At 41.6% G+C, this 12,435-nt stretch overlaps 1 protein-coding gene across 1 annotated transcript in view; it reads right to left on the reverse strand.

Annotated features, from left to right (window-relative positions):
• Window positions 1-6,127, reverse strand: part of itgav (integrin, alpha V) — a 120,240-nt gene extending 114,113 nt beyond the window's left edge. Inside the window, exons 1-2 of the mRNA XM_048534142.2 lie at window positions 5,439-6,127; window positions 4,875-5,005 (exon numbers count right to left, since the gene is read on the reverse strand). Of these exons, the coding sequence (XP_048390099.1) occupies window positions 4,875-5,005; window positions 5,439-5,608 (301 nt within the window). The 5' untranslated portion in view covers window positions 5,609-6,127. The remainder of the gene's footprint in view (window positions 1-4,874; window positions 5,006-5,438) is intronic.
• Window positions 6,128-12,435: the final 6,308 nt, after the last annotated feature.

The following is a 12,435-nucleotide window of genomic DNA, read 5'->3' on the forward strand; positions in this document are numbered from 1 at the left end:
TCCATTAATAATTTACCTAATTTCCTTTTGAAATTTGTTTCCAAATTAACTAACAACTTGTAGGCAATGCATTCCAAACCGTATGGGCCAAAAAAAACTAGGACACCTCAAATTCTTCAACTGATCATTTTACATTATTGTTCTCTTCTGTTAACTGTCCCTTCTGCCACTGTAAACAGCTTCTCCTCATTTATCATGGTAACAGTCAAAAAAATTTTCATTGTCTAATACCTTCATCATGAGGCAGCGCAGTGGGGATGGAAGGAGAAGAATTTCTACTTCTTGTAATTCTGCTTCTTTCTCATATTTTAACAATAAATTAACTTGATCAACATTAAAAAAAAGCATGCAATTGCTTTTTGATTATGTGCCACACATTAGGCTGCAAAGTAACAGCCTGTACCGTTGGAGGCAACATATTGATGTGGATGGAGGATTCATTAACTAATAGAAGGCAAATTGTTGGGATATGGGGGCATTTTCAGGATGGCAACCCGTAAGTAGTAGCATTCCACAGGGTTCATTGCTGGGACCACACTGATTTGCAATATATGTTAATGACTTAGACAAGAGAATGAATGTACTATGGACAAGTTTGTGGTGACATAAAAAAAACAGCTGGGAAAGCAAGTGGTGAGGATGACAGAGTCTGTAGAGTGATATGGACAGGTTAAGTGTGTGGGCAAAAACTTGGCAGACTGAATATAAAGTGGGCAAAGCACTTGGCAGGCAGAAGAGGGGAACTGAATAACATTTAAATGGAGAAATACTACAGAATGTAACGGAAAATAGGGACTTGGGAAGCCTCATCCGTGAGACACAAAAAGCTAGCATCCAAATTCTTTCAAAGGGAACGGAGTACAAAAATAGGGAGGATTTACTAAAACTATACAAGGCACTAGTCAGGCAATAGCTGGAATACTGTGAATAGTTTTGGGCCCTTTATCTAAGGAAAGATATGCCAGCATTGGAGGCAGTCCAGAAAAGGTTTACTCGGCTGATACCAGATATGAAGGGATTGTCTTATGTGGAGACATAGAGTAGTTCAGCCTGTACTCATTAGAATTTGGAGGAATGAGAGGCCACCTTAATGAAACATACAAGATTCTTTGGGGACTTGACAAAACAGATGCCAAAAGGTTTTCTCCCCTTATTTGAGGCTCATGAATTGGAGGACAATCGCAGAATATGGGGTCAGACATTTGAGACAAGGCTGAGATAGACAGATTTTTAACCAGTGAGGGAATCAAGAGATAATGGGAACTGCAGATGCTGGAGATTCCAAGATAATAAAATGTGAGGCTGGATGAACACAGCAGGCCAAGCAGCATCTCAGGAGCACAAAATCTGACGTTTCGGGCCTAGACCCTTCATCAGAGAGCTCTTATGGGTTAAGCCTTCAACAAATTACATTAATACCTGCAAGCCACATGTAACTTCTAAAGTACAAGACATATCCAATATGACATATCACTAGCTTTCTTCTGCCAAACTGCAGAAACAAAAACAAGACACTTTCATTTTCATGGTGCTTTCTCTGTCACTCAGAAGTGCATCACAGCAGTTCACACACATTTGTTTATTTTGGAACATGGGATTCTAAAGGTAAACGTAACAGTTTTTTTTAAACCCAAAATCAACAAGGAATTGAAAGACCAGCTAATCTGATTTTCTGTGATATTAATGAAGGCTTTGCTGCAAATTGTGCTGGGAACTTTAGTGTTCACCTGAACTAATAGATGGAGCATCAGTTGAACTTTTTATTTCCTAAAAAAAAGTGTGGCCTGCCAGAAGGTACAAATCTGCAATTTCTGAAGGAAAAACTGAAACACTACAAACAGAGTCTGAATATTGTGAAATATTTAGTGCATAAGGAGGACGGCCACGTAAGGAATCTGTACTGAAATTCCAAAGTGTCTGTAGTCATCACATATCAGACCTTCTTGAGGTCAAACTTTTGAGCATTTACTACTTCATTTGTAACATCCATATTCAGTAATAGGCCATTGTAAGTCTCTCAAGACTTCAGTGACTAATGTCCAAAGTAAGAAACACAGACAGACTGCTATCCATTGAATGGAGATACATACAGAATTCTCAGGAATACGTCAAAAGTGCAGCATAGATATTCTGGGCCCCTGCCAACTTTAAACTGCTGACAATAAGAGATGACATTAACAAAGAGGTCTCACAAAGGTTTTATATTATGCTGTTGGAAGTACCATTGCTAGCTGCATTAGTAAAAACGTCCAGTCACATAACTAATTCTTAAATGTTATAAAAATGCCAACAACACAGCACAAAATAAAATGCAATAATGCAGGAGCATAACTATACGTTACTAAAAGTTCTACTGCCATTCTCTTCCTGATGCTATAATAACCAACCAACTGATGTAAGATAGAATTATCCAATTACACAGAACACAATCTCAGGATTACTTTGAAGTTACAATGATTAAAAAAACAGTTCTGGGTGCTGATATTTAGGGCAGAATTCTCCCCCCACCATGGTGGTGAGAAGAGAGGTGGGCAAATACACACATTTGCACCACGAGCACCTTTTCACAACAGCCCTTAACTTAATGTTGAGGAGAGGGGTGGCTGGGTCCAGAGTGGCCAGGCACTCCTTTTCTCCCCTACCTGAAAGGGTAAGTTTCTGCTCTTGCAGACCTTAAGGTTATGGAAGCTTTCTATTGGCTTTCCAGCTTTAAGAGCTTTACGGCAAGTCCATCTTCTGGTCAGATCAGGACAAACCACTGCAAGGTGATTGTTTTCCACACAGTGAGGGCTTGGAACCTCAACTGACTTCAAAGTTGGGGTCCCAGCCCAAAACCTTGCATTATCTGATTACAATAATTATAGCAACTGATTTTATTATATTACCATGTAATTTACAATTGTCAAAAATCAAGGTGTGGTTCAAGTCAACATATTAAATGACCTATTTTAAAATGAACTAAAATGGAAATTGTTGGAGAAACTCATCAGATCTGGTGGTATCTAAAGAAAGAAAGCAAAGTCAAGGTTTCAAAGTCAAAGATAGATGGAGACAGAACCCAGAAGGAGAGAAAGGCAGTTTGGCAAACAAAAGGATGGACAATTGTATGTTAGGGAAGGAGAGAAGCTGATAATGTGGACCATAAGTTGTTGAAAATAGACTGACTGTGCTGAAAGCAGCCCAAATGACGACAAGGTCTGGGTATGGGACTGGGTAAAGGTCTTGGAAGATGATGTTCAGGATGTAAACTTATTGAACACAATATTGAGTTGGGAAGGTTGCAGGGTCTCCAAGTGAAAAATGAGATGATGTTCTTCCAGCCTGTGCTGAGCCTCATTGCAGCTGGCCCACAACAGAAATGTTGGTCAGGAAACACAGCGTTGAAGTGGCAGGCAACTGGAAGCTGGAGGTTATTTTTTGTGAACACAGCGTAGATGTTCTGCAAAGTGGTCACTCAGTCTGCATTTTGTTTCCCAGAGGAAGCCACATTATGAGCAGCATATACAGTAGATTAGATTGAGTGAAGTGAAGGTAAATTGCTACTTCACCTGTTCTTGGTTTAATGTATTTTAAAATATTTATTATTGCTTTTTAATTACTCCAGAATCCACTTTTTTTGCCATTCTCTAGTTTAATAAATGCAGGTGACCATATCACGCACTTCTCGATCTGAATTGGGGGCGGGGGAGGTAAATGAAGACAGTAGCATGAGATAAATAGTTTTGACTTTCACTTGTCCCAACTAACCTCTCAGGCAAAGAATAAACAAAACCAAATGATGTTTAGCATGGATGGTAATGGGGTTGGGGGCGGGGTGCCGGCAGGAACTTTCAGCACTTACTGGTCTCATCCCCAATGTTTTAAAATACATTAAACTATTTTAAAAGAATAAGCAAATATATATTGCATTTATCCCAAACAATTTACTATTTATTAAATATTACTTCGGAAAGTTGTCACTGTTGTAGTATTTGGAATACAGTAGCCAATTTGCAGACAATGATGTTCCAGAAACAGCAATGAAACAAACAACATAACAAAGTGTGGAGCTGGATGAACACAGCAGGCCAAGCAGCATCTCAAGAGCGCAAAAGCTGACGTTTCGGGCCTAGACCCTTCATCAGAGGGCCTGCTGTGTTCATCCTGCTTCACACTTTGTTATCATGGATTCTCCAGCATCTGCAGTTCCCATTATTTCTGAAACGAACAACATAGGTGTTTCACAGGTGGTGTCTGGGGGACAAATACTGTCATGGAATGCTATATATTTACCTAACAAGGTAAAACAGTTTAAGGTCACACCAGAAAAAAGAGATGTCCATCAGTGCTGCATTCCATCATTACATCATTGAATTGTTAGACTTGACTGTGTATTCAAATCTCTAGACTTGATCACAAACTCTCAGCTTTCTGACTGAAGGCAAGATTAGGATTGCTAATTGAATAGGGCAAATGTGCTAAACATTCAGCATTGGACATCTCATACATTATCATCCCTTTAATAACAGCTGCTGATGTAGTTAATCTCAGACATTCTAAGTGACCTTAAAGGCTAAATTTCAGAAACTGCAATATAGTGTGCTTCTGTTAGGGAGGCAGACTGACATTTTAGAAAAAACTGAATACTTAAAAAAAGAGTGGTCATATTAACCATGTTCATTTGATCAGACCACTCTCAAAGTCATAAAGGTTGATAGAACAACTGATTAGTAATTCGAGAAAGCATCTCATACTGATTTTTGTAAAATATTTGTTTGAAATCCCCTATAATTATGCATAATATATAATTACTTATATCAGCAGTCATCCTCTCAACTATAGTATTGCATGATTATTTAAAACGTTAAATCGAACCATGAACTTGTATACAGTACCTGTCTTGTCAAATTCAAACTGTTCGCAGTTGCTGGCCCCATTATTCCAGGGGCACTTGTATACTGCCCCACCTTCGACTATGTTTGGTTGAGAAGTATTTGCCTTTGGGGCTCCAACTAAAATACTTATCCTGGTACGAATATAAGAAAAAGAAAAAGTGAGGGGTTAAAGCCTTTGTTCAATTTACTGTATTGTCACCTATCTGCAAGTACGTTTTTCTCGTGCAATGTAACGGATCGATCAAACACAGATACGATAACTCAAGTCATACACAGGTCTGTGACAATCTTTGTCCAGGTACCGTTGTTGTTCAGATTTGACTGAAAGGGCTACACGAATATTTAACAATCACAATACGGTTCTTGCTTTCATTTACTAATACGTTGAGTAGATGTTACAATCGAAGCAGTTCACCAGACCAGCATTCGTTGCACTTAAGTCATAACAGCATTCCTAGACTTAACTTTATGTTTGTTGTTGGAAGAACAAACTTGGTTCACAGTTGAAAAGTGTCCAGGCTTTAAAGCCCCCTCCCCCACCCCGCATTGTTTTAAATCTCTTACTCTGTCGGGGCAGGTGTGAAAAAATCCACAGCAAATCCGAAGTAACTGCCCGGAGGTCCGGAATAAACAGACGGGTTGCTGGCGTCCAGATTAAACCCGTAAGAACAGGAGAGAGTGAACAGAAACACTGCCAGCGCCGGGCGTCCAATGCCTGTAGCCGCGGATGCCATTCTTGTTCGGCTTGTTGTGCTCGCCTTCCAAACTCTTAACAGTTCAGTCCGAGATCCGGGGCGAATGTGAGTGAGCTTCAGAGGACTCGCTGTTTTGTTAGCGGGGTGGATAGCGACTGTACCGACGGGCCGCGGCTTGCCCAGTCAGACAATCCGCCCCCACCCCCCACTTCGCTGCTCTCGCTGTTGGTGGGAGGGCAGCTGCTCCGCTCCCAGACTGTGACTCAAAACTCGGATTTGGAACACAGGCCTGGCACTACCTATGGCAACAGAACCCTCTGGTCTGGCGCTGCCAATGGCAACAGAACAACCTCGCGCACCGCTCGTGTCAGGAAGTGAAGTGAGGAGGATGTCGGATGTGAATGAGGCGGTCTTTCCCCGACCCCGGGTATGAAGGCAGCTTTCCACCGACGTCTTTCTGCAAGAGGAGCTCCACCCAACCAGGCGTCCCGCAACTTAATGCCTGTCATACTTCCACCTCCCCCCCTCCCCGGTCTCCTGCACTGCACATTCCAGCAGACAACTGGGACGGAACAACCCAACTGCTCCGTACAGGGAGATCAGATCGGGTTGATTTCTGTGGGGGTGGGACAAGGTGGGAAACGAGGTGTCGCTGCGCGCTTTTGTGACACACGTTTGGTTCAATTACATAGACTTCTTCCCAGGGAATAAAGAAAAGGGCGAGAGAAACTCAGCAGGTCTGCCAGCATCTGTAGAGAGAGTTATGTTTCGAGTCCAGTAGGTCCCTTCGGATTTCACATCTCTGGCATCAGCAGTAGTTTGTTTTCGCTCTGAAATAAAAAAAAGTCAAAGTAACCGATCTGCAGAATATGACCTCTTAATGGCTCCTGGAGCCAACACTGGTAAAAACTGTGCGAACTGTTTAAAATTGGACATATAACCCACTGCGAAGCCTCCTACAATCACCAATCTAACCGTGATGTTTAGTTTTAGGATACATCGCAAATCAGACGAAATGCATCTCGCGTGTTGAAGTTGAGTTGCTGAATAATAGCAGGGATAATCAGGATATTGACATGCAATGTAAGACTAATAGGAAAGACGTTTTCTGTTTCTTTTTTCTGATTGGCAAAATGTAACTAGTGGAATGCCACAGGGTTCGGTGCTCAGACCCGACGTATTTACAATCTAAATTAATAATTTGGATGCAAGGTTAGAATGTATTGTAGCCAAATTTGCAGACGAAACTAAAATAGATCGGAAAGTACATCGCAATGAAGATTTTTTTTAAAAAAATCATTACAAGTGGGTAGGGATGGGTTAGGTGAATGGGCCAACATTTGGCAGATGGAGTTTAACATGGATAAGTGTTAGGTTCAACATTTTGGTCAGAAGAATAGAAAGACAGCTTATTATCTAAATGGAGAGAAACTTCATCAAGACTGCTCTTAAACCATAAGGTCAGGAATTGGGTTGACTGCAGCAATTCCATCATGTCCACCTCCATTCACAACTTTTCTGTAACCGAAACAAAAGTAGAAAGTGCTGGAGAAACTCTCAACAGCTGGCAGCATCTGTGAAGAGAAACATAGTAAAAGACTGCCCAATTATCTTAGAAATCAACCTAATAAACCTCCCACATTACACACCACCTGCCAGATTTTTTTTTTTGCCCACTCACTTGACCTAACTGTACACCTTTGCAATCTCCTTGGGGTGAATTTTAAGAAATAACACTAATTTCAGGGTATTGCATCAAGGATTTCTCTTCATGAGTTATAGTAAGTTTTCTGATGAATTCTTCCCAATTCACCCCATCATCTATGCATCAAAAAGCCATGACCTTCCAAATTTCCACCACTGGCACCATATTTAAAGCCCAGCTGTGCAGCAGATAAATCACAGTACATGCATTGGGTTGGAAATGAAAAGGAACACTTAGGGATAGATGTGGCATGGTGACACTTCATTGGAAATAGAAGCTGACTGATCGTTGTAGCTATATTACAAGAAACAAGCTGCAGGTTGATTACCTGCCCTTAGTTCCATTCCATGTTAGAACTGTGTCTCAGAGAGAGCTACTCTTTCCCAAGCACACCCTACCTCACTCCCTAATGTTTCCAAGCACACGAACCTCTGTATGAGTCTATTCATCTGTTCCACCATGGTCCTGTAGAAATAATGGGCTACATTAAATTTACACTAAGCATCTGTCAGGGGATTGTACGAATGAGTAATCAGCTGTGGGTTTAGAAGATAGCCCAGGCCTCCCAGTAACCATCCTTGTCAAGCGTCTGGCCTTTGAAGCAAAGCAGAAACATGAGAGTTCTCAAGGATACAGGCATCATTCCAGCTCCCATTGTATCTGGCACAGACGTCTTAGATGTGGTACTGATAATCACAGATCACTGTACATTGATGGAATGGAACCCTTTTCTTTGGATGCAGTCAGCCATGTTATGATATGGTACTCTGAACACGACATATGTACAGTCTATATGTGTGGAAGCTAACTGTAATTACCAAAGCCTACTACACAAGGCACAGCAATGACCTTGCCATAGGGAAATGAGGTAAAGTGGTGTGTTTTCTCACAAATTACATTGCTCGCAGTTACATTTGTGGGTTGAGCATTGAGAGGAATGGAATTAGCCAATTGCATAAACATTTAGTGCAGTTGTCACCTTGGTAGTCACTGGTTTAGAACAACCACTCATCAGTTCATACGTCCTGATCCAGATGATATCTGGAATATTGAGAAACATCCCCAGTGTGTGGCAGCAATGCACCTCATACATCAGGAGGGAATGGCATATGGGATGATAGACTTTGATAGACCTCCTGCAATTCCCTGAGGAGAACTTCAACTGCAACTTTTCCAGGTGGAGGCTGTTCAGCAACCAAAGTTTGCTGCTTGTGTATTTGTGTTTATTGCGTTTGTGTTTCATTAGTTTCTCTCCAGCTTTGTTGCACCACAGCCACAGTGATGATAAATCCAGTGTGGTGGGATCTATCGGTCACATTTCCATGGAACTTATGTAGGGAGTATCAGAAACAGGAGAGGTCCTTATTCTATGAGTGATCAGTTTATGCATCACACACTTGACACAAAACAGAAGTTGCTGGAAAAGTTCAGCAGGTCTGGCAGCATCTGTGAAGAGAAATCAGAGCTAATGTTTCTGGTCTGGGGACCCATACTCAGAAGGGAGGAAAGGCCTGTTCAGAAGAAGGGTCACTGGACCCAAAATGGTAACTCTGATTTTTCTTCAGAGATACTGCCAGACCCTGCTGAGCTTTTCCAGCAACTTCTGTTTTTGTTCCTGCAAATGACTTCCTCAGCTTCCTCACCACAGCAGTAGTCCTTGATAACCCACTTTGATTTTCAGCAAATAAACCCTTCAATCCAACAAACATCCTAATCCCACAACATCCAACTGACTTGGAAGGGCAAACCCAATTGATAAGTATTTGAAAACCGTACTGATCGCCCTGAAGTTCCCTGACTGACCTACTACTAATCCTCTGAATGGTTGCACTGCAGGACTGACCATGACCCATTCTCACCTGGTAGTGAAACAGATCCCCTAGCTGCCCAAACAACTGACAGTCATGTCCAAGCACCAAGAATGAGAAAGATGCTGCCTGCCCTTGACTCTCTGTGCTAGAACTCCTGAATGATGACAGCCTCTTGGGACTTGACTGAGAGCTGCCCCTACTTTGACATGGTCATTTAGATGAAGCACATGCCTGAGGTACATCCTGTCCAATGCATGAGATGGGTCTTTTGTCCCTGTGTTCAAAGCAGCCTGGCTGCAACATTACAATCAAAGATGTTGATGCAATGCTGCATTAAAGTTGCTAACTCTATTCTGAGTCGGAGATGTTCAATGATGACGTCGTGAGGCTGGTACATGTGCAATGTCAACATTGTGGATGAGGGCGGGGTTGCAGATGATCACTGCCCATTCCACATGCACTGAGGTGTTGGACACTCCAGGCCAAGATGGAGTTCTAGTGAAGCAAGTAGTAAGTTGAAGCTGCCAGGTACTCACTTCAATTTTTATGTCATAGAAACATGGAAGATAGGAGCAGGAGGAGGCCATTCATCTATTCAAGCCTGCTCCACCATTCACCACGATTATGGCTGATCATCCAACTCAATAGCCTAATCCTGCATTTTCCCCATAACCTTTGATCCCATTTGCCCCAAGTGCTATATCTAGCTGTCTCTTGAATACATTCAATGTTTTGGCATCAACTGCTTCCTGTGGAAATGAATTCCTCAGGATCACCACTCATTGGGTGAAGAAATGTCTCCTCATCTCCGTCCTAAATGTTTTATCCCAAATCCTCAGACTGTGACCCCGGTTCCGAACACACCCACCATCGAGAACATCCTCCCTACATCTACCTTGTCTAGTCCTATTAGACTATTATAAGTCTCTATGAGACCCCTCCCCATTAGTCTGAAGTCCAGCAAATACCATCAAACCTGGTCAATCAATCTCTCCTCATACATCAGTCCCACCAGACCCGGAATCAGCCTGGTAAACCTTTGCCGCACTCCCTCAGGAGCTAATTTCTCTCTGACATTTGGGAAAATGGCAAATTGAACATAAATGTTATGTGAGCTGGAAATAATGAAATATAAATAAATGCAAATAGACCATTTCCCGCTCACAAGTGAAATTCTTGTCTTGCTTTCAAAACCTGGGATGGAGAATAAGACTTTATTTCTCAACATTGAGAATCTAATTTTCCTGAATTTGTCAGGTATTTCAAGCAGACTTGCCAATCTGCCTTGTCTAAGGGCAAGAACATTGCAACCCATTGTATCATCCTCAAACTTGCTTTGGTACCTATATTTGTATCATCAGTGGATTTGGATTGTTTCTGGTGGATTCCTTTGTTTACATTATCAATTTAGATCATATATAATGAAGGCTCCAGCAATGATCCTCAGGGAATTCCAATTACAGTTTGTCAATCCGACATGATGAATGAATCCAAACTTTTTAGTTCCTGTTAGCCAATCCTCCACCATACTAATAAATCACTATGAGTAAGTACAAAGAACAAAGAAAATTACAGCACAGGAACAGGCCCTTCGGCCCTCCAAGCCTGCGCTGATCAAGATCCTCTGTCTAACCTGTCATCTATTTTCTAACGGTCTGTGTCCATTTGGTCCCTGCCCATCCATGTACCTGTCCAAATATATCTTAAAAGACGCTAACGTGTCTGCATCTAACACCTCTGCTGGCAACGTGTTCCAGGTACCCACCACCCTCTGTGTAAAGAACTTTCCATGCATATCTCCCCTAAACTTTCCTCCTCTCACTTTGAACTCATGACCCTTAGTAATTGAGTCCTCCACTCTGGGAAAAAGATTTTTGCTATTCACCCTGTGTATACCCCTCATGATTTTGTAGACCTCAATCAGGTTCCCCCTCGATCTCCGTCTTTCTAATGAAAATAATCCTAATCTACTCAACCTCTCTTCATAGCTAGCACCATCCATACCAGGCAACATCCTGGTGAACCTCCTCTGCACCCTTTCCAAAGCATCCACACTCTTTTTGTAAAGTGGTGACAAGAACTGTACACAGTACTCCAAATGTGGCCGAACCAAAGTCCGATACAACTGCAACATGACCTGCTAACTCTTGTACGCAATACCCTATCCAATGAAGGAAAGCATGCCATATGCCTTCTCGACCACCCTATTGACCTGCATTGTCACTTTCAGGGAACAATGGACCTGAAATCCCAGATCTCTCTGTTCATCAATTTTCCCTAGGACTTTTCCATTTACTGTATAGTTCGCCCTTGAATATGATCTTCCAAAATGCATCACCTCGCATTTGCCCGGATTGAACTCCATCTGCCATTTATCTGCCCAACTCTCCGGTCTATCTATATTCTGCTGTAATCTCTGACAGTCCCCTTCACTATCTGCTACTCCAACAATCTTAGTGTCATCTGCAAACTTGCTGATCAGACCATCTACACCTTCCTCCAAATCATTTACAGAGATCACAAACAACAGTGGCCCCAGCACAGATCCCTGTGGAACACCACTAGTCACAGGTCTCCAATTTGAGAAACTCCCTTCTACAACTACCCTCTGTCTCCTGTTGCCTAGCCAGTTTTTTATCCATCTAGTACTTATTGCAGGGAATGTTTGCATGGCATCTCAACAAATTACTCTTGGAAATTCCATGATATTAGATTTACTGCCTTCCTTCAATCAACCCTGTTTGGTATATTCGCAGGAAACCTTACTAAATTTGTCAAGTACAATTTCCCTTAAAAAAGGGCATATTAACTATGCCTGATCACAAGATTTTCTACTTGGGATGTTACCATCTCCTTAATAATGGATTCAATTTTAGGCTAAATGATCTATAGTTGCCTTGTCATTTAGCAGATTTCCATTAGTGTTTTTGCAAAATAAGGATCTTCTAAAACGTGGGGAATTTTGGAAGATGACAACTAATGTATGTACTATCACTGCATACACTCCCTTTAAGACTCAAGGATGCTGGTTATCAGGTCCAGAAGACGAAGCGACCTTTTGTTAGTTTTCATAGTGCTTTTTCTCTAACGAGAGGGATTGTTTCAAGTTCCTCTCTCCAGTCTTCCCCTTTCTTTTCTGGTATTCTTGGGATTTTTTTTTTGCTATCTTCTGCTTTGAAATTGAATACAAAATATTTGTTCAAAACATCTGCTTCTTCCTTACTTCCTCATTAGTTTCCTGTCTCATCTCGTAAGGGATCAACACTCATTTCAGCTATTCTTTTCATTTTTTGCATATTTCTTTTCATTTGCATGGCTGAGGTTTTACATTTCTTTTTAATTTCCTTTTA

The sequence above is a fragment of the Stegostoma tigrinum genome, chromosome 7 (assembly GCF_030684315.1).
Source record: "Stegostoma tigrinum isolate sSteTig4 chromosome 7, sSteTig4.hap1, whole genome shotgun sequence".
NCBI lineage: Eukaryota > Metazoa > Chordata > Chondrichthyes > Orectolobiformes > Stegostomatidae > Stegostoma > Stegostoma tigrinum.